Source organism: Aspergillus undulatus, assembly GCF_047715775.1.
Source record: "Aspergillus undulatus strain CBS 261.88 unplaced genomic scaffold BDV17scaffold_103, whole genome shotgun sequence".
NCBI lineage: Eukaryota > Fungi > Ascomycota > Eurotiomycetes > Eurotiales > Aspergillaceae > Aspergillus > Aspergillus undulatus.
Window position 1 is genome coordinate 1 of NW_027396707.1, and position 21,257 is coordinate 21,257.

Sequence of the window (21,257 nt, forward strand, 5' to 3'; positions counted from 1 at the left end):
AGAAAAAGAGCCGATCCAAACGCCAGATGGCTTGTACAGAAGGTCTTTCATTTCAGGAAGCCAGGGATCTAATTTCGTCCAGAAATGAGGAGATAGAAGCAAGAGGGGGGGGTACCAGCGAAGGTGCTCCTCAAAGTTTAGGTGTACCTGAACGTGCTCCACCAAGATGTTCAGAATGTAATATTCAGGGACATAAGAGAACCAGCTGTCCTACTCGTTTTGGCTTTTAGTTTCTGCAATTTAAATTACTTTTGGCAGTGGTATATTACTTTAAAGTTGATCAAGCATCTAGTTTTAAGGCGTGTGCACGGATGACCCGGGAAGTACGGGTCACCCGGGAATTACGTTACAGAGCAGGTATGAGTAATAGTGACTCGAACAATGCTTGTACTAGTAGTATGACTCATAAGCCAAGCAACACCAGCATAGCCAGGATGTGACTGCTAACAGAATCAAAGCATTCACACTGTTAGGTGGATATTATAAGAAATCATCACCTCAGTAAGACCGTAGAGTAGGACATAGTATTGAAGCGTACAAACGGCGGAGCCACCACTCGCCACAGTCTTAATAAAAGACTTCGTCAGGAACAACTTCTTTCGGTACACTCTTCCAGTCTTCGATTATTTTCTTTCGCCTTAGGCTTCTTCCTCGCCTCGAAGGGACCTTTCAATCTCTTCCTTTCTTTTATTCTTTCATTACTACTTACCTACTTAATACGTTCGAGGTTCGGCGTTCCGGCATTTCGCATCGCATGAGTGCGACTTTGCTGGTTCAGACTAATTTGCCCGCACCGAATCCGATCATGAGCTCCGCTACAATGACGCCCGCCATGGACGGGCCCGGTAATGCTCCGAGAGCCCCAAGAAATCATAGACGGGGGTATCGAGGGAGAAGGGGGAATGGAAATGGCAGTCGATTAACATCAGCACAGCAGACGCAGGCTACGCATCCTCCGCAGCCACCAGCGCCCTCCGCTCCGGCCCCGGCACCTTCGAACCCGAACACAACGCAGAGCGATTCACAAGCTCAAGCTTCGAATAGGACTAGCCAAGAGCGATCACGACGTGGGCCGAGACGAGGAGGGCGCGGTGGACGCGGTGGTGCGAATGCCAACACGCCACTGGGCGAAGGAGACCAGCGACAGAATCGGACGAGGACGACGCGGGGTGGCGACCAGCACCAACACCAACAAGTACCACTACCGAACGGCAGACGGGTGTTTGAGGGCCGATTGACGAAGTCGCAGCGGCACCCGGAGGACGATACACAGACGCAAGATGGGCAGGATGCAGAGGAAGGGTTAAGGGCTGATGCGCCGGAGTTCGTGCCCGGGTCTGTTTCGGGTGGTGAGGCCTCATCCGCTGCCGCCGCTGCTGCGCGAACGAAGGGGAAGACGAAAGCGAAGAACCCGCGGCCACGCGCGCCAAAAGTTACTACGAAGTCGGAGGCTGAGGATATCATTACTCGGATTCATGAGGATATCTCGCACAACCTTTACGAATGCCCGATTTGTACGGTGGAGATTGGACGGAAAACCCGCGTTTGGTCTTGTGGGCTTTGCTGGACTGTATTTCACTTGAACTGTGTGAAGAAGTGGTCGAAGAATGAAGGCGCCGCGGCGCAGGATAATGCTCGGAGACTTGGAGAAGATGGAGAAAGTAGTGGGTCTCGTGCGTGGAGGTGTCCTGGTTGTAATCTTGCACAGGAGGTGTTCCCGTCGAGCTACACTTGCTGGTGTGAGAAGGAGGTTGATCCGCGTCCGCTTCCTGGCCTCCCTCCTCACTCGTGCGGGCAGACCTGTTCGCGAAAGAGGAAGGGATGTCCACATCCGTGCGATGCGACGTGTCACGCTGGGCCGTGCTCGCTATGTACGGCAATGGGCCCGACCCAGGATTGTTTCTGCGGCAGGAATTCGTCTACGAAGCGCTGTCAGGATACTGATTACGACAACGGTTGGAGCTGCGGAGAGATCTGCGGCGATCTGTTGCCCTGCGGCGAACATACTTGTGAACGACCATGTCATGAAGGTCTCTGCGGTGCCTGCGAGGTGAAGGTTGACGCGCGGTGCTACTGTGGTAAAGTGCAAACCGAGATGCTCTGTAGCTCCAGGGATGAAGAATCTGATAGCGAACTGCAACATGAGGATCAGAGCGTTGAGGAGTGGACAGGCGTCTTCAGCTGCAGAGGCTCTTGTAGTCGTCCTTTCGATTGCGGTGTTCACTTTTGTCAAAAGGGCTGCCACCCTCAGGACCCTCAGGCGGCCCATTGCCCGAGATCACCTGACGTAGTCTCGCACTGTCCCTGTGGGAAGACGTTATTGGCCGATATTCCAGGATACACACCTCGGACGTCCTGCGAAGATCCCATCTCAAACTGCTTGGAAGCCTGCGGTAAGACATTGCCATGCGGGCATGCTTGCGAAAAGATCTGTCATACCGGGCCTTGCGGCGCCTGCACACAAAAAGTGTCGATCGACTGCCGCTGCGGACGCAAGTCGTTCCTTAGCATCTGTCACCAAGGCACAATCGAGCCTCCTCAGTGTTTCCGGGTCTGCAAGGCAGGCTTGCACTGTGGACGACATGCATGCGCCGAGCGGTGCTGTCCTGGCGAACAAAAAGCGATTGAGCGTCAGGCTCTCCGTCGAAAAATGAAGTCTCATCTCCGCCCTACTGATGAGGACGTGGAGGCTGAGCATATCTGTACCCGGGTCTGTGGCCGCGTGCTGAAATGCGGGCGGCATACATGCCCCGAGATCTGTCACAAGGGTCCGTGCAATACCTGCAGGGAAGCTATCTTCGAGGAGATACCCTGCAACTGCGGCCGATCGGTTTTGTACCCACCGTTGCCGTGTGGGACGCAGCCGCCGCCGTGCTCGTTCCCTTGCGAGCGCCCTAAGCCGTGCGGTCATCCTCAGACGTCGCATAACTGCCACACCGACGAGGAATCTTGTCCCAAGTGTCCCTTCTTGACAGAGAAGGTATGCCTCTGCGGCAAGCGCACGTTGAAGAACCAGCCCTGCTGGCTGGCAGATGCACGGTGCGGGCAGATCTGTGGCGAACCGCTGAAATGCGGCTCCCACTTTTGTCAGAAGAACTGCCACCGGCCAGGCGAGTGCGAGGACGCTTTCCAGCCTTGCCAGCAGGCATGCGGGAAGACAAAGACTCTCTGCGGGCATTCATGCACAGAGCCCTGCCACGCTCCGTACCCTTGCTCGGAGAAAACACCCTGCACGTCCACAAGCACAGTAATATGTGGCTGTGGCCGACTCCGACAAGACCGTCGCTGCAACGCTGCTAAAGCAGTAACGTCAAAAGGCCAGCTACAGCAGCCGCAGCGACTCCCGGCGCTCACCCCACTATCCTGCGACGACGAGTGCGCGCGTCTCGAGCGCAACCGTTCTCTAGCAGCCGCACTCGGCGTCGACATCAACCCATCCACAACAATCGCTCAGACCGCGCTGTCATCCACAAACCTCCCTTACTCCTCCGAAACCCTCGACATGTACATCAGCCTCTCATCCACATCGCCCCTCTCGACGCTCCAATCCCACGAAGCAATTCTACACTCCCTCGCCACGAACCCAAACCCCACGCAGCGCTCCGTCCGCACGCAACCCGCCAAAAACGCCATCCGCGCTTTCATCCACTCCCTAGCCGCAGATTACGGCTTCGCGTCTGAGTCCTTCGACCCAGAACCACACCGCCACGTCTTCGTCCTCAAACCAGCGTCCTGGACACCCCCTGTCTTTGGTCTGGGAAATGGCGTCTCAATTGGTATAGCTGGCATGAGCGTCTCCGAGTGCGTGAAGCTCCGGGAGCGCCATCGCGTCAAGGAGCGCGAGGCCCGCAACCAGGCCGCAGCGGAAGCGAAAGCGCAGCGCGAAGCCGCTAAATGGGCTGCGCTGGGCTCGTCGGAGGCTGGTGGGGGGTGGGCGCAGGTCGCTGCTTCTAAACGGGGGAATGGTGCTGGTATCGGTGGTGGGAGTGTAAGGAGTACGCCGCCATCTCGCACGCCAAGCTCGCTTTCAGGATCTCTGTATGCGGCTCTTACGCTGAATGATGATGGCAGTGGTAGTGCCGCACCATTCAAGAAAGAGAAACTTGTTTTGAGATCGGGCGTTGGGGCCGCGAAGTCTCGTGCGACGCCGTCTCCTGCTGAGGTTGCGGATAGTTGGGAAGAGGAGGAGGAGAAAGAGGAGAAGGAGGAAGAGGAGCGACGGGCTAAGGACCTCGAGAGTAACACTGCAACCTCAAATATCAAGAGTGCAGAGGCTGCGACGGACACGGGCATGGGCATGGGGACCCCTGAGGCTGTCGTTACCGAACCCGAGCAGAACGAGGAGGACCTTGTGCTCGCCGCGGTGATTAAGGCTTCTCTTACGCACACCAGCGGTCCGGAGGCTCCAGCAGCCGCAGAGGCCGCAGGGTCAGTCGCGCATACATGATCCATGATGCCATGATCAATTATTATTGAGTCCATGATTCCTCACCGTCACCGTACATCCAATTATCAGCTTTGTTCTTCTGCCCCATTCATTTTGTCTTGTTTTCCTTCCGCTTCGCATCACCATTTTACTGCGTACTCGTTTAGCATAGCGAGGTGAATGGAACATGGAGCGCATGTCTACATTTGTCATTTGTCTTATCATGTTCTGTTCTGTCATGTCATGTCACGTCATGGGCGGCGCATCGCATCATCAGGTTTAGAAAAAGCCGCATTGCATTGTACTGTATAGATATCCACAACCTCAAAGATAACTCCTCAATAATAGCTCATTTATTGGGGGTCTGTTATCTACATGTAAAAGAAACGACGTGCATTTCTGGGTTCATACTTCAAGTCGATAAAGACGAAGTAGTTTCCAACCCTAAGTAGCCTAACTAGACGGTTTGCTCATCCTACCACCCCATCCGAGGTCCTGAACCAGAACAGACACCATAGTAGACAGCCAGCGACAGATGAGATGGGATGAGATCTCAAACTAATACATCCAATCCATTTGCATCCGCCAATCATTCAACCACCTCACCTCCTTATCCCCAACATATCCCCCCTTATCTTGCGTAATTTCAACAAACCGTCAACTCAGGAAGACACCACTGAATATCAGGATCAAAGCCACAGCACTATGTTATGGACGTAATAGTTTGCTTGTTAGCCAGCACTCCTCAAAATCGAATCCCTTTCTCTTATCTGTCCGCAAGAACATAGAGAGTGTTAAGTGGAGTGAGTAGAAGTGTTGGAGGACACACAACGGGTAAATTAGCGGGACAATCAGCTTCGGATTCGCATCTGATGCCGTCTTGTGGTGCTGGTGCTGCTAGGGTCATAGGAAGGAGAGCGATAAGGGCAATAAAGACGGTAGGGAAGAAAATCATGGTGTCTTTTGCAAGGTAAGGTTTGAATGAGATGCCTTTGGTGTCAAGGGTTGAGATAGGCCAATTGAATTGGTGAGATTGGAACAGTAAAGGAGAAGAAAATATGTAAGGGAGAGGCTAAGGCTGGCTTGGATCACTTCAGGGTATAAGTAGTAGCCATTCACCCAGCCCCGGGTTTCAGCTCTATTTTGCAGGGTTGCAGGGACTTAGTAGTAGTAGTAGTAGTAGTAGTAGTAGTAGTAGTAGTAGTAGTAGTAGCAGTAGCAGTATACCCCGTGTCGCGAGCAGCTGAAATTCCCTACTCTAAGGCTTCTTACCTCGTATTTCTTTCCCCTTGCCAATTATGGTCTTAATTGATTGTTTCAAGGGAGGTTCAGAGTAAGAAATGAGGTCAGACGCAGAGTATGAAACACATCGTCTCCAATGGAACAGGGGGCGCCTTGACATGGATACTGTAAGCCTCCTTCGTCGCCAATGACATGAAGAGGCCTTGACCAGACGCACCTAGCTTACGGGTAAGAATTGGCTCCTTCCATTTCCTCGCTGGATAAGCCATGGCGTCCATCGCACCTTCCTCAGTTTAGAATTTGATCTTCATACCTACGAGAAAGGTGTGATGGACCCCGGCCTTGTTGGTCCTTCCTATTTTTGCAGTATACGGATAGCCCAGGTGACGATTGTTCCACTCTGTTGGAGACTACGTAGAGGGAAGGTGCGATGGACCACCTATATGGGGTTTGATGGAGTTCGCCAGGTGTAGCATCTAATAGTTGATGCAGGTAGAATTCCAGCACTACCTATACATCCCATGCTCCCATTCTATTTGCCAGTGCTAACCTAGCCTCCGACGTAAACTCTTGCGAAACATGTCAGCTCGCACGCCTAACTACAACCTACAGATATTCGTCCTCAAGTTCCCCGTCCCTCGCAAGCTCACCCGAAGTCGACAAACTCGGCGGTCGATCCTCCTCCTTTCTTCCCCAATTGCTTTCCTTACACCCCAGAACAACCTCCATAGTCCACCCCTCGATGAAAAACTCATGTCCGATCCAGCTTCTTGTATACGCCTCCCCATTCAGCCACACCCCCTGGATAAAAACCTTTCCACGCTCCTTCCCACGCGGATCAAACTCCAACACTTTAACTGTCGCCGTATGATTACTCACGGGACTCGTAATACTTACCTCCTCGAAGAACGGCGCGGAGATCAAATAAACATTCTGACCCGGAACGGGGAAGAGTCCCAGCATGCTAAATACCGTAAAAGCGCCCATTGCCCCACTGTCGTCGTTGCCAGGTAACCCGGACGTCGACGTGTTGAACAGCGAGGGGATGTAGCTGTGTGCTCGGGCTGAGGAGAGACCTGGACGGCCGGCGTAGTGGTATTGGTAGACTGTTAGGAAGACGGGCTCGTTTCCTAGGTCTGCGAGGCCGGACTCGTGGAAGAAGTCTAGGCGGCGGATGAATTCGGTGTCGCCACCTAGGGTGGCTATCAATGAGGACATGTCGTGGGGGACGTAGCTAGGTAGGTACATTGTTAGTCCTGTGGTAATGGTGGCTGGGTGGGTAAGTAGTAGAGGCATACAACTGATACTCCCAAACACTCGACTCAAACGTCTCCGAGGGATTACTCGTCAGCGAGCACCAAGACGCCAGCGCACTACAAGCAATAGGATCCTGATACCCCCACGTCCGATTGAGATATCTCGGCTGGAAGAACCCCACGAACCCCGTATCAGTCCCATTAATGAGCGAGACTTGATCCTCCTTAAAAAGATTCCTCCAGTTCCTCGCGCGAGCAAGGTAAGTCTCGTACCCCTTTCTCCCTAACCCCCTCCCCACAGTCGCAACACAAAAATCATCATAAGCATACTCCACCGTCCGCGAGATACTCCTCGAGTTCGTCCCAAAGCCCAGGTAATCAAAGTCCAGATACGGGATGTACCCGAGTCTTTTCCAGCTCTGCAACCCGCCGCGGCCTTCAAAGGACCACTCTAACGGCTCGTTCTCGGCGTCGTTGATCAGGGCTTCGTAGGCTAGCGACCAGTCTATCCCCGTGAGGTTCTTGACGTATGCGTCTGCGAGGACGATGTCGGCGTTTGAGCCGCCCTGCGTCCAGCCCTTGCAGAGGCTCATGCGGCAGTCGGGGAGGTAGCCTTCGTGTTTGTAGGTGTCGAGGAGGCTGCGAACCATGAGGGATTGGGTTTCTGGGTCGACGATTGTGAGGAGGGGGTGTTGGACGCGGAAGGAGTCCCATATACTAGCAAACTGGTAAGTACAACTCGATGGATTGAAAGGAAGGAATCTCACCAATAAAACGAATCAAAGTACGGCTCCTCGCTCTTCCATAGCGGGTTCTCACCGGTCATATCCTGTGGATCGAGCATGTTGCGATAGATCCCGCTCCAGAAACTCCTCACAAGCTCTTCGTCGGCGCCGCCGGACGTAACAGAGACAGGGCTCAGCTTCTCTCTCCACGCGTCTTCCGCCTCTGTTCGTAACCGCTCAAAGTCCTCCAATGGCGACGGGATCTCTCGCTCTGCATTGGCGCAGGCCTGCGCGTTACTCACGTAGCTGATCCCAACTCGCGCGGTCACGGTCAAGCCCTCCTGCTCTGAGGCTGACTCTGGCGCCTTGAACCGGACAAAGCCACCAGCCTGCACGTAGAACAGATTGAATCCTCTCGTCACGTATAACTCCTGCACTTCTGTCCCAGCGCGGTCATTAACCCAGATCCCGCTATCGCGGACGTCAGCGCCGTAAAAGTCCACGCAGGTGTAGAGCCTATATGACCCTGCACCAAACGAAGGGAGGAACGTCCCATTTGCTAGGATCCGCGCGTTTTCAGCGTCTGCAACAATTGAGATAGACGCATTCTGCCGACTATCCCAGAGATCCGTTAGATCGAGCAGGATCAACGGACTCCCACTCCCATCCCCATCCGCTTCTGCATCTGCTACCTCAGACGAGGGTGCAGGAAACTCGAATCGGAATAATGCCGCTCGTCCCGAGACAGACATATCAGCGTGAATCCCATTCTCCAACTGCAGCGCAAAGTACCCCGGCCGCGCAACGATCGACTCGTTGACATAGTGAGCGCCCCTCCCCCCCTTACCAAAGACACAACTATTCACATCGTCCCCGTCGGGGCATATCTGCGGGAAAAGAGGGAAGTTCCCCAGCGACGGATTCCCGCCTGTGCCTGAGTCGTGGAGGGCTGAGAAGGCCGTCACGAGACTTCCGTCGGTTGCGAACCCAGCGGTGTTTTGGCCGTCTACGTCCGCGACGGCTTTGGAGAGGCTGTAGGGGAGGGATGCGCCGGCGAAGACGTTCCCGCCGTTGGTGGTGCCAATTAGGGGGAAGATGTAGTTGAGGATGTCCGTGTCCGTGTCTGTGTCAAGTTGGGCTGCGGCTGTGGCTGGGTTGACTAGGATTGTTGTGAAGGTCAGGGTGAGAAGTTGGAGGAGCATGGTGAGGAAAGTAAAAGGAGGAAGCCATGGCAGTGTCACGCAGAAAGAAGGGCAGAATCGGAGACAAGTAGGATGTTGTACAACGCGAGGGGGAAGGATCGCCAGATCAACATTCCAGTGGGGAGACCAACACGCTCAATCTGCGGGGTTGGTGACATTCAATCTACTCTATGCTACTACCTCGCTCCAGTTGCAAACACTAACACCACTAACACCTGGTCCCTAGTACATCAACTCGAGTCTAAGCATCCTCCAACTAAACCAAGCCAACAACAAGCTTCTCCTCCGGCATTATGAGCCCCATAAGCCAACCACCTCTCCTCCTGGTAGGCAACCTTCTTCGGTAGCCCCAATGTACCACTGCCATGCAAACCTTCCTTCAGCGATATCGATTTCGTGGTGCCTGACCACGCCAGGCATGGGACCTCGTTCGCTTTCTGCGGGTATTTCGTCGACAAGTACATGTTTCTGGTCCTCGCCATTGGTCTGCTTTTTGCAAATGGCCTATCCGTGCGTTAGTAGGTACCTGCCGGGTGGTAGATATCCCAGAACACGTACCTTAACCTGTACAAGACCGTAAGCGACTGTGAATAGCCCAATCTTTTGAAACTCTTCATCAGGCTCGAATGTCAAGGGTCTATCAACCAAACAGCCGGATACGTCGCCTATATCCACACAAGCGCCAGATTTATACGCGAACTTAAGTCCTGCGGTAAGGAGCTTATTGGTATGGCCATGATAGCCTATTATGAAGGCGAGGCTATCCGCAGCAGTAGACTCCTTCCATAGCGCGTTGTGGAGCAACCCAGCGGCGGTTAGCAAGAAGTATACTCTAGTCCCAGAAACGCATCTTATATCTGGGTACCCTGGAGCTTAAGACAACCCTAGGGAAATCCCAGATCCTGTTAAAAAGCCAAACAAGAGACGACTAGACGGCATCAGTTTGTGCGCGATGAGGCTGAGGGCTAGGTAGGGGTCGACTCACTAGTTCCTCAGTAGTCTCTTGAAATCGCAGGACAGTACAAGCGTCAGCTGATAACGGCACACGTCTGAATAAGATACCGTTCGCAAGGTAGTCGTTATCGAGATGCGAACCACGCGCCCCATGTAATGCTTCTCATCCAAGGACGGTTTGCCTTTCGATAGTCATATCGCGACTCCCCTGATAGACTCTCCTTCGTCAAGTTCCACTGAAGCTCCCTCAGATATTCATTGGCCAGCAACCGAAGGATTTGATCCGTGGTAGCCAAACCAAAGACCAGATACTTCATTGGAAGTTCGTGGGCACTCTGCATTGCCACTTGAGAATCTTATGCGCTTAACCAATTGCAAGGCTGCGGATGTAAAATCTCAACCTGACCTCATATGAATGTTCAAGGCCGGGTTCGTGAAATACCCATTTTCTACCATCACGGGAGGGTGTTTTACATCTTTCGCATTGTAAACCGAAAGACAGGAAGGCGCCGCTATCGGCCTGGTTCTCTTTCAGTATGGGTTTCAACTATAAAACAATGCTGTACGCTTACTTCAAGTGTGGCTGTAGATCCAGTTATGAGCTGTCCAAAGGGAGCTCCCACAGTCTGAACGGCCGTTTTCTCTTCTTGATTGAAGGATTCGGTGGTGATGAATTTGGGCCAAATCTAGGGAGATGCTCCGTCACCTGGAAAGATTTCAACTCCCTCTGACTGAAAGTATACTCGTTCCTTAGATTTGTTCGAAACTATAGAGCGCGTGTGTTAGAAAACGAGGCATAAACAGAAGCAAATAAGGGAGTACCTGATACGAAAGAATCCGGCCAGTTTTCGCGGACTTCTCAACAGTGACGCTTGAGATCAGCTCCCCACCAGGCCCGTCAATAAATGAAGTGATTTTTATCTAGCCTTGTCGGCCAAAGTGTGTGTAACTCAGGTCGTTGTAATAGAACGTGAGCCCTACAAAGGGCGCTAAGAAATTTCGTGCGTGTGCCACTATTCGTGTAAGCTTAGGAAGCCTTTCGCTATCAGCACCACCGAAATCGAGATTCAAGGTCGGATTGAAGTCCTGGAATTTGGGGTACTGTGGTTGAGGACGAAGGAAACCGTCTCTCTTGGGTGAGCAGGTGTCCAGATAGGTTGGGTTGTCAGTCGTGCCTAATACGAGGCCACTATCTTCAATGATTCCTAAGGAGGTCATTGTGGATGCCTGATAAATCAATAAGTGAAATGTCGAATATCTGGTGTGGCGGAACCTACATCGAACCTGGCGACTAATCGAATTTGGCGCGCACTCTGCCCCAGCCTAAGTTTTCCGAAGGCGATATCAGGCTCTCCGGTTCCTTTATCGCCCACCAACTGAGGGAGAGTGCTACTATAGGTGCTATCTGCGTCAACGATGACTCTGGCCCCAGTTATCCCATCCACACGAACGGCCAGTTCAAGACCCGTCACACAGGCCGGGCGTGCAACATCTATCGAGTGACCTGTATGAGGGGACGTATACCCCAAGCTAAAAGTCTGTGACAGATTGACGATTATAACGATTGGTAAGCTGGGATTGCAATCCCAAATTGAATTCCTGAGATTTAAAGGAAACGGTGAATATTCGAATCTTGGCTATTTCACAGTCGTTTAGAGGCAAGTTGATGGCGCTGTCAAGAAGCCTTCTACTTCCCGAGCGGAGAAGATTAAATTGGCCGTCAAATAATTGAGCACTAATCACTGCTCCAGGAGATTTGTCGTCAATAATTGTCTCGACCGGGGCAAGTTTTTGCGTGTTCTCGCTACAAAAGCTACCGGAAAGGCCACTTCCAGCCGTATGATGGGCAAGGAGAGCAGCATTAATCCGGGCAAGATCCCATATTCGGCGGCGATGTTTTTTGGGCGCTCGGAGCTGGAGCTGTCGCGCATACCGTATTTCAATGTATTGTCAGCATCCCGCCAGTTTTGGTGCCCGGTAGTATGAATTGGTAATGCAAATCCCATTTCATGATCTGCGGAAAATCTGCTTTGCCAGAAGACTAGAGAAGTGATGCAGGGTCGGTCAAAGACGCAACATGTCTCGACGACAACCGCAGTCTTTGAACATCATTGGATGAAAGAAGGGAGAATCTCATATATAGAACGTCGCCAGGATGTGAAGAGAATATATCGTTTGCCGCGGAAGGGCTCTGTACAGTCAAGCGGGCAGGCGGCCGTCGTGGGAGAGGTGGGATGTTTTGCGACAGTGATGATAATATCTCCGATACATCGTGAAATTGAGAAGGGCAAGCCACAAAGTGCCCGACTCCTGATTCAGTCATATTCCTGATCGGGTCGCCGACGGGCTTCTGGAACTGAGCTGCACCTCCATAATCATGAACCGGGACTGATGTATCTGTACATTCCCCAAGTAGTACAGAACAAAGCTTGGAAGAAAATCGTTGAGAATTTGGTGATTCGCAGTAGCCCTTCTGGAATCCTCTGAAGCAGAATATCCCAACATAGCGCATGGAAGCTGAAGCACCAACTGCCATGTTCCGGGTCGTAGAACGGGATATAGGATACAAGATGCGCGTCGGAGTCTTTGTAACTGCTCCGATAGTCTATGGCGCAATGATTCTATCCAGCGAGTCGATAAATCCCACACCACTGAGACTCACGAATTCCATGCCATGACGGCTCCGGCTCTGGACTGCATGTCATTAGTGGCTACCCAACACGCGGGGCGCTGGAAGAGCTTACCAGTACGAAGGTTCTGGTGCCATTCAATTTTCGCTGTTGGCAAAGTTCCGGGGGCGGCAGAGGTGTGGCTGATCAAGACGCCACATGACGCATTGAGAGTCGACCTCAGATGAGTGAAAGCTGTTCGATTTGACGGGTCCTCGGAGATCTGGATAGGACTTTCATCCACATTTCTCGCGTGAGTTCCTCCGCGCAGGGGCCGATGATAGAAGGACGGACCGATGGAGAGATTAGTGTAGATAGGGTCTACCCGGATTCAACCGAGCGACTGGGATAGAAGATTTGGAAGGTCGAAGATTGCAAGCTGCAAGTTGCTGGATGTTATGTGATTCTATACATGTGTGCTTAAAGCGCTATGAATCATCACTACAAGCAAGGGAAACAACAAAACCAAATGGGTATAATTAAGTAAACCAAACAGAGACTAATGCTAATCCCTCTCAATTAATTTTATTATGCTGAATCATCCCAGTCAGCCGTAAACAGTCATTCCCCGTAGCATTCTATTATAAAGTGGCGGAGCATCTCCTATAAGAGAGGGTATAAGTGATTAGATAAGGGTACCCTTGTTCTGCTTCTTGTCAACATTGTAGTTCCGCCAGACAGCGATTGCCGGGAACCCAAGGATAAGAAGGCAGGTGGCCGCGATGGACCCGTACATCTGGCTGCGGCCCCAGGCGTAGTTGATGGCGTCGCGACCGGCTGAGCCCACAGGGTAATCCGACTGCTGGAGGGTGTAGCCACCGGCACTAATCTGCTCGGCCATGGACTTGAGGTCATCGGGCAGGCGGGAGCGGAGGGCGTCGACGAAGCTGTTGTTGTAGATGGCTGCACCGACGGCTTGGCCGATGGCACCGCCGAGACTGGAGAATAGACCGAGGAGGGCGAGCATCATGGGCACGCCCTCGCGGTCGGCAGACGCCATGACGGCCATGTCCTCGCCGATGACGAGGGTCCCGCCTCCAAAGGCGATGAAGATTTGACACATGACGATGTAGCCGATGCCGTGGTCTTCGCCACGGAAGTGGATCATCAAGCCGGCACCGAGAAGGAGGAGAGGCAAGCCGAAGAAGAGACAGGCGTACTTGAAGTGCTTGCTCCATCGGATGTAGAGTCCGAACACAACACCCCAGAAGCAGGACCCGACGTTGTATATCTGGAGCATGTAACCGGCGTTCGACACGCTGAGATCGTAGACGACAGCGCAGAAGTTGTAGAAGTAGAGATCCCAGCAGTAGAAGGAGAAGAATGCCAGGGCAGACATGCAGCAAGCACCCAGGACGGTACGCTGCTGTAGGAGCTCATACTTGATGAATTGAACGCGGGCACCCCACTTCTCCCATGCGGCAAAGATCAAGAGGACGCAGAAACCGACAACCACCATGGCAATGAAGGTAGCGTCCTGGTACTGAGCTCGCCCAGCGCTTGTCAAGCTAAAGGGAAGAAGCAGAATGACCCAACCAGCCATCAGCAGGAAGGCGCCAATAACTAGACAAGTTAGCACTTGACGGTAGTTAAGAACAAAGGAGGACGTACTGTCAAATTCGTGGATGTAGTGGATGATTGACTGCATGGTGGTACGACCGCTGGACTCCCGCTGGTACAGTCCCATTCTCTCGGCCTTCTTCTGGTAGAATTTGAACACGATAGCAAGCGGAAGGAAGGACACGAGGTTTACGATGGCGAAAGCGCCGTGAGCCCATCGCCAGTTGGCCACCTCGAGGAACGACTGACCGGCCAGGGGGCCGGCAAACGCAGTGCAGATGAAAGGAGTTTGCGAGAAGGCGAAAGTGAACGCTCGGTTACGCATACCCGAGGTATCCGCCATGAAGACATCCATGATGAGGAAAAGCTCATTGTAGCCAACGTAGAAGAGGACGTATCCGGCAGCGTACGAATCGGGGTTGTTGCAAGCAGCGACAATGATTAAACCGACAACGTAAACTCCGAGGAAGACGAGGAAACCTTCAGAACGACCCCAGAGGTTGAGAATCTTGGCCAATGGCAATTTGAGCACACCGCCGATGATACTGTAGAGGATGTTTGCGGTCGCAACTTGAGGAGCACTGGAGAAGTTGGCGTAGGCGTTGTTGATCACGGAACCGCTGACCGAGGATTGGAGAGCGAGAAGGAAGAAGCAAACCCAGATCCTGGTCCCAGTCCCGTTAGTGATGAAAGCGAGGGCGATTGATTGCGCCCGACTCACCAGGCGTAGGTTGCATAGACAGCCTTCTTGCTCCAGACCAACGTCGTAGCCTCTGCTTTTTGCACACCGAGATGGGCATTTTGCGTGATCTTGTCCGGATTCTGCTCTATCTCCTTCTCATTGCGAGCGAAAATACTGAGGTCTGACGAGTCGCTATCCTGGACGACGCGTTCCTGGGGCTTCTTGGGCTCGGCGGGGGTTGACTCGGCCGGGGCGCGGTCGCGGGAGATGAATTTATCCAAAATGGCCATTGCTGAAGGGCCCTCGGTCGAAAAGGGCAGCGGCAGGCTCACACTAGGCTCGAGGTCAAGGGATGGAGAGATAACAATGACAGGAAGGAAGGAACCTTCTGAAACGGGCGCGGGAAGGGCACAGGGCCTATATAGCTGGGAGACTGAGGGAGGAAATGCAACAGCAGAATTTCTTTTTTATCTAGTGCGGACGGCCGATTGCGCAGTGGTGAACACAAGTGACCACAGCCAATGGCATTGTGCCCGGATCTGATAAGCCGGGCGGGCCCTGCACAATTGATCAGATAACTCAAGGAAGTTCCACGCTTGCTCGTATTCCATTGGCCGGCATGACTCTGAGATCTCGCTAGACTGCTGCAATTTTTCTAAAGCGGTGGGTTCGGCGACAGCATGACATGATGATATCGGCATCCCCGGTCTCCATCTTACAGGGTCTTCTCTAGTCCGGCATGAGGCAGCTTCGGAGCATCGTACAAACTACACCATTGCGCATACTCCCATGCATGGCTGCTTACTGCAGTTACGGACTCCCCGGACTCTCAACTCTGAGCTCTCATCTTCTGAGCTTGAAAAGTCCTGCGCGTGGGGCCACGTTTTCAGCCAAGCTACCGGCCGTTAGCGTTCCTTCGTGTCTGTGGGCCGGGCGTCACGGTCATATGGTTCGCCCTTGGTTGACTGGCTGACACCATTTGACAGGTTGACTCTAGACAGAAGCTGTATGTAATTATTCCCGCGATTCTCGCGGCTGTCGACCTGTATGTGGAAGCATACCGACATCGGACCAAGCTTGGGTACCTGCAGTGCAGCAATTTCACACGTTTTCATTGCTGAAGAAGATCTCAAGCATCCCCAGTCTTCAAAAGCGGGCTCGGATTTCTCCGGATCTCAATGAACGACCGTGGTTTGTGGCGTGCAGCTGGAAGGTTTTTGAGGTCTAGGCCCTTTCCAGTCGCTCTCCCTCCGACGCCGTGCTAAAATAGCGACTGGCTCGAAAATTTTGATGCGTGCGTCGAACAACTCAGCGACATCGGTGTGGTACCACCGTCGCACAGTAGTCATGAACACAAAAGAGTAGCGGTAACACGGCGATGTTACGGGTAAAATCTCCGACCGTGTCAGATCGTGCGATTGTCATCAGCTTCGAGGCTGAGAGACCTGGGAACGATTACAAAGTGACATTGCTCGCTGGCGCCATTCCAGCTCAACTCTCAATATATAGAGGACAGTGTCACCGGGTGCTGTGGGACACGACACATAACTCGGCTGGCCTGACCGATGGCGCTACTGCACTCCAGCAATTGAGCAGGTCAAGAGGAGCGAACGGTGCACGATGCGATAGCCGAGACTGCCGAAGACAAAGACGGGGCGCGATTAGATTAGATTTAGATCATGATAATGATAGATGGTGTGCGCTTAGCGCAAGCACAAAAAAAATTTGACAAGTGCTTCCAACGAGAATCGAACTCGTGCTTGCGGATTACCAGTTCCTTTGAAGGGAAACTGTCATATTTTCATATGAGACCGCCGTACTAACCACTATACTATGGAAACTTGTTGACGACACGGCGTCTCTTCGGGTCTTATAGCCTATGTCTCAAGATATTGTGCAATGCTTTCTTTGCGATCGCGCTCACTCTAGAATCTAGATATCCTAACTACTGGCTCAACACTAGGTAAATACTGCAACATATAGAGAACCGATTTCAGAGTAGGTGCGAATTACCAAGCAGCCGACTTCATTTCTATGTGCTCCGTACGGTCCCAATTCTACACCTATCCTTACAGCGCCAGTGAGTAGTACTTCATCAATCCATCCCTGAATATTTTCGCCCGCAGAGCCGCGGAGAAGAAAAATATACACAATCAGCGAAAGTTTCCAGCCATCACCACGTTGAAAACACACTTTCACTGCATAATTCAATTAGTAAATTGTCACTGATTATGATGAATGATGATCTAAACCAGAGACCGAGCCTCAGCCTTCAGCTGTCTGGACCGTCCCCTCCGCGGGAACGGATCCAAGGATCAGGTCTGTTAGGCTACCATACTATGCTGCAGGACCTGGACGAAGCAGCTTTATATGATCGGGATCAGCTAGTCTAGAGCTTCGACAGAACCTCGCCACGAGGTCCACGCTTGGATGAGATTTCGATCTTGCCCGTATGTGATCCCTGCAGCTCAGAGTGAGTGAGTAGACTCGTGTCTATTCCGCGGCGTACTCTATCTCCATGGTGTATCTAAATACGCAGTATCCAACGCAGCCATTAGTCAGGCCAACTGGCCAAGGGTAGGGTGACACCGTGACGGTGGCAGCCTGAGCCTGGTCGATCGATCCCAAGACCAACTGCCGATCTGACCATGGAGTTTGTCATGGTCGACCCGCTCGCTGTTCACAGTTCGCCGATCGACATGCACACTAACAAACTAACACTGAAAGTGAACAGTGAATACCCTGTACTCGGTCTCGAAGATCCTGATCGAGGTCATCGCGCGATCATGTCATGGTTCCGGACCCAGGATAAACATCGTCATGAGTCGCGTTGAACCCGGTGCCATGGTACAGATGCCCTGAAGTCCACAGCTGTGCCGTGCCCACTGTCCACGTTATTCCAGCCACATTTCAACATAGGTGCTCTGAGAGTACTGCGATCATCGATGCCAAATGCGGTCCCATCCACTGCCTCGTGCACGGTGCGGTTGCCTAAAAGACACAGGGACAGGCAGGGGCCGTAGTTTGGTACGCCGTACGGGTCACGCAAGGTTTGGTTCGGATCTCAGCTGAAACATGACAGTCCACGGTTCGTTTGAGCGGTACGGTTGGCTCTGTTTCTGAATCCGTGAAGAACTCTGCCCTGCAGCACGCAGCATGACAGAAATGCGTAGATAGTAGTAGTATATCGATCGCAAAATTTGTGGCGTTAAACGGTCAGTCTTCTGCAAACGCCACTGCTAGGGGATCGAAGTGTCGATTCGACCACTGGTGATAATAATGCTACTTTATCCCCGTAAGTTCACTAGTCAATCGACGCCGGGCGCTCAGAGAGCGGAGAGGAAAAGCAAATGAACGACAGAAAAAGAAAAAGGCTTTCTCTTAGTCCTCTTGGAGGAAGAATAAGCTTCAAGCCGCGTCCTAATCTGCTGGAAATTGCACCGGGGCTGATGCTCTTCTAGTAGGTGGCTAGATTTGCTAGTCTCTGCTTAGAAGAATTCTCGATCGACAGGTTCGCTGCGCTACTCCTGAGCAGGCCGAATAGCGCTAGTTGAACAAAGCTAGACTGAACAAAGCTAGACTGAACAAAGCTAGACGGGAGTGAGTGTTGTAAGCTGAAGAGTTCAAAGTTGAAGATTCTGCTCCCTCTGTATGCCGCACTTGGATGTTGGTCCGGCCTTAGGGCGATGATCGCTGATCGCGGGTTGACCGAGGCCGCCGAGTCATAGTTCAACCGACCCTCAGTCTCACCTGGCCTTTGACTCCAGAGTCGAACTCAGAGTACGTATTCATGGTGGCGACAGGATTTCCGTGATCTTCCTCAGCGTGCATCTGATTGGCTTGTGCGTTGCCCACAGACCAGAATGCCGGGTTTGGAGCTGGCCCAGCTGGGGCTTCTGGAATAGGGGTGATAACTGATACTGATGACTGTTGACCGGTGCTGGCATTATATTGTTGATCTGATCGTAGACAATAAGAAATATTGTGGGTAGTCAGCTTGCCGTGAGGTCCAAGCGGAAAAGCAGAAACAAATCTATATACAAGAAATAACACACAAAGTATCACAAAGGCCACCAGTAGAGAATGTGAAAAAAGGTATATAAAAGATGACATGAATCCGCTCATAGAACTAACTCATCATTGAAAACGGGTATATCTGCTCACAGTTTTGAACTGAATAAAAGGAGCAAAATAGAAAAGAGAAATAATAAGAATAATAGATCCCGGATATATTTTTGTAGAAGTGAACCGTGGTGTCCAAGGTAATAATGGGTAGGATCCGAAAGAGTCGCTGGGAATATGAATCAAGGAGTGTCGAAGAGAGGGGCATCAATTAAACCGTGTAGGAGAAGAAGTTGGGCATGAGGTAGTTGGCCGGTCGCCGGGCGCTTCGCAGACAAAAGAGGGTATAGAAGGTAAAGAATCATACAGTTCGACGGGCGCTGATCGGATGGCCGCTTATCGTCCCCATCTCCTTGCAGGAGGAGACATCTTGCCTGTCGGCGGTAGAGAGTCCTGACTTGACCGACCACTGCCGCTGGCGCCGCCGTCTGAAGGATATGCTGGTTCGGACGTGATTTCGATAGTGGTGTGTTGGTACACCTTTCCGACCGGGGCCAGTTCAACAGCGTTTGTGTTCTTGACAATGTCGTCGGTCGACCCGTCTCGGCTCTCTTCGTCGTCTGCACCATTGTAGGTGCGTAGAGCGCTGATATCCGTCCGCATGTTTCTCGGATCGGTAGAGCTGTTGAGACCCTTTCGACCGTTGGTGAACTTGTTGTAGCTCTGGTCCATGCTAGGCTCGGATTCGACGATCAAGTTCTTCCTAGTGAGCGTGTAGAGCAGCACATCAACCAGTCCGGAACTTGTAATGAGAGCACCGGCAACACAGAAGTAAACGATGCTTGGTGTATCGCCACGGGCCGTAGCCATACGTCCCGCCGCCAGAGGGAGAGAGAGGACAATGTAAGCAATGGGGTAGATAACCATGTATCCGACAACGCGACGAAGACGCTTCAGACTCTCGGTGTGACTGCTTCCCAGAATAGCAGACTGCTTGATACGACGACGGAGCTGGAGCCATAGAACAGCATATAGGGTAACCGTGCCGAACTCGGCGAAGAAAATCCAGACGTAGTGAGTCCAAAGACGGATAGGCTCGTAGTCTTCACTAATCCAACACTTTGCAAAGTTAGCCTTTAGAGAAAGGAAAAAAAAAATAAAAAAAAAGGCGCATGGGAAGGAAAGAGAACCTACCCAAGCACCGGCGGGAACGAATACATCGGCACCGTGAGACCCAAGTGGAATAATGACGAGAATGGCAACAAACAGCCAGAGACCGATCACGATTGTGACGAACACTCGATAGCTTAGCTTTTTACCCAAGGCGACAATATAGAATGTATGGAAGGCGATGGCCAACACGAAAATTCCACTGGCCGGATCTCCGATTTGGAGCCAGAGCCCTTGAAGGAAGCAGGCCGCAGTGTTGGCTTCGACTTTATTTTCCGCATACCATTTGGCACATATTAAGAAAGCAAGTGACTGTTGAATATCTGCAAGCACCAGGTTGTAGATGAGAATGACATATTGGTTGTAACCGATGTAACGCTGGTAGTTTCCACGCCAGAAGACAAGACGGTAGGTAATGAACGCAATCAAGATGAAGGTAGCGACGGTGGAGAGAATAGCCATGACGAAGACAGCAACCAGACCTCTGCGGTGGTCATCTGGCAAGGGATCGATAGTTTCACCGCTCCCATTGTCGTGCTCCGTATAGGCCACTCGCGGCATAAGGGCATTGCTGCCGCCGCTTAAAGAATGTAACACCTCGAAAAGACTCATCGTTGTGGCTCAGTATGATATGCTTGAAAGCGCCGCAAGCATTATCCGGGAGGGAGGGGCGAGTTTCGTCGAAGCCGTTGTACTTCGGCACTTTGCAGGAAAGGGCGCTTCGAGAATATGGTTCGGGGGAGATGGGGTATTTGAACAAGAGAACACTGCGGCGAATTCTAAGATTCAGTCTATAAGCTTCATGTCATTCCTTTCTTTTCTGGAAGGAAAAAGGATCGACGACTCTGACAAAAAGTGAAAAATATGGAAAATGACGAGGGACAGACACTGAGTTCAGGAGGATCAAAATGGCCAAGGCAGCGAAGGACTACTGACGTATAGAAACAAAGTTTATGCCTGGCGCGGTTTTAAGTTTGCGCCATGCGTCTCAAACCTAGAACCCCACGAGGGCGTACCATAATTCGCCATGAGTGGATCTATCAAGACGCGTGAGCGGCCGAGTCCGACCAGACTGCAAAGATGATGGGCCCAATGATCATACAGGGGAAGCTCCAGGAGCGAATGGGAAGAGATACAACGGGGACAGTGCATGTCTCCTGACGGTTACCCTGAAAACGACCAGCTGTATATGATGGAATGTGCAGGGTGAAATAGGATAGCGAATCATAGTGGCCGCCGGTCAGATATTAACCCTGGTGGTACTAGTTCACATTGGAGGACAGTGTGTGAGGCTAATCGTTAGGTGCTT

The 21,257-nt window shown here is 52.1% G+C and overlaps 5 protein-coding genes and 1 non-coding gene across 6 annotated transcripts; 1 reads left to right on the forward strand and 5 right to left on the reverse strand.

The window, feature by feature from the left end:
* Positions 1-293: 293 nt before the first annotated feature.
* Positions 294-4,834, forward strand: BDV17DRAFT_277810 (putative NF-X1 finger transcription factor). Its single transcript, XM_073759467.1, has one exon. The coding sequence runs from the start codon at positions 755-757 to the stop codon at positions 4,445-4,447; it is 3,693 nt and encodes a 1,230-aa protein (XP_073610025.1). The 5' UTR covers positions 294-754; the 3' UTR covers positions 4,448-4,834.
* A 1,373-nt stretch (positions 4,835-6,207) lies between these two features.
* BDV17DRAFT_17664 (GH92 family glycosyl hydrolase) lies at positions 6,208-8,966 on the reverse strand. Its single transcript, XM_073754872.1, has 3 exons — positions 7,692-8,966; positions 6,967-7,641; positions 6,208-6,902 (listed from the first exon to the last, which is right to left on the reverse strand). Exons 1-3 carry the CDS (start codon positions 8,849-8,851, stop codon positions 6,275-6,277), a joined length of 2,463 nt encoding a protein of 820 aa, XP_073610026.1. The 5' UTR covers positions 8,852-8,966; the 3' UTR covers positions 6,208-6,274.
* A 1,434-nt stretch (positions 8,967-10,400) lies between these two features.
* On the reverse strand, positions 10,401-12,913 carry BDV17DRAFT_285611 (uncharacterized protein; the record flags this gene model as incomplete). The annotated part of the gene is made up of 9 exons (XM_073760742.1): positions 10,401-10,571; positions 10,628-10,726; positions 10,787-11,032; positions 11,083-11,309; positions 11,368-11,719; positions 11,883-12,202; positions 12,309-12,410; positions 12,550-12,697; positions 12,887-12,913. The coding sequence occupies 9 exons, from the start codon at positions 12,911-12,913 to the stop codon at positions 10,401-10,403; spliced, it is 1,692 nt and encodes a 563-aa protein (XP_073610027.1).
* On the reverse strand, positions 12,721-15,094 carry sit2 (putative siderochrome-iron transporter). The gene is made up of 3 exons (XM_073754850.1): positions 14,756-15,094; positions 14,086-14,699; positions 12,721-14,037 (listed from the first exon to the last, which is right to left on the reverse strand). Exons 1-3 carry the CDS (start codon positions 15,004-15,006, stop codon positions 13,100-13,102), a joined length of 1,803 nt encoding a protein of 600 aa, XP_073610028.1. The 5' UTR covers positions 15,007-15,094; the 3' UTR covers positions 12,721-13,099.
* A 1,355-nt stretch (positions 15,095-16,449) lies between these two features.
* On the reverse strand, positions 16,450-16,557 carry BDV17DRAFT_t148. Its single transcript has one exon. It is a non-coding gene; the product is annotated as a tRNA-Met (tRNA).
* A 2,617-nt stretch (positions 16,558-19,174) lies between these two features.
* Positions 19,175-20,560, reverse strand: gprC (the record flags this gene model as incomplete). Its single annotated transcript, XM_073760743.1, has 2 exons — positions 19,175-19,897; positions 19,973-20,560. 2 exons carry the CDS (start codon positions 20,558-20,560, stop codon positions 19,175-19,177), a joined length of 1,311 nt encoding a protein of 436 aa, XP_073610029.1.
* Positions 20,561-21,257: the final 697 nt, after the last annotated feature.

Bases quoted from the DNA above. Each gene is read 5' to 3' on its own strand.
- BDV17DRAFT_277810 (XM_073759467.1), top strand. From the start codon at position 755: ATGAGTGCGACTTTGCTGGTTCAGACTAATTTGCCCGCACCGAATCCG.
- BDV17DRAFT_17664 (XM_073754872.1), bottom strand. From the start codon at position 8,851: ATGCTCCTCCAACTTCTCACCCTGACCTTCACAACAATCCTAGTCAAC. The intron at 7,642-7,691 runs GTGAGATTCCTT...CCAGTTTGCTAG, and splicing joins TACTTTGATTCGTTTTATTG to TATATGGGACTCCTTCCGCG. The intron at 6,903-6,966 runs GTATGCCTCTAC...GTACCTACCTAG, and splicing joins AGTGTTTGGGAGTATCAGTT to CTACGTCCCCCACGACATGT.
- sit2 (XM_073754850.1), bottom strand. From the start codon at position 15,006: ATGGCCATTTTGGATAAATTCATCTCCCGCGACCGCGCCCCGGCCGAG. The intron at 14,700-14,755 runs GTGAGTCGGGCG...GACTGGGACCAG, and splicing joins GTCTATGCAACCTACGCCTG to GATCTGGGTTTGCTTCTTCC. The intron at 14,038-14,085 runs GTACGTCCTCCT...TAACTTGTCTAG, and splicing joins CTACATCCACGAATTTGACA to TTATTGGCGCCTTCCTGCTG.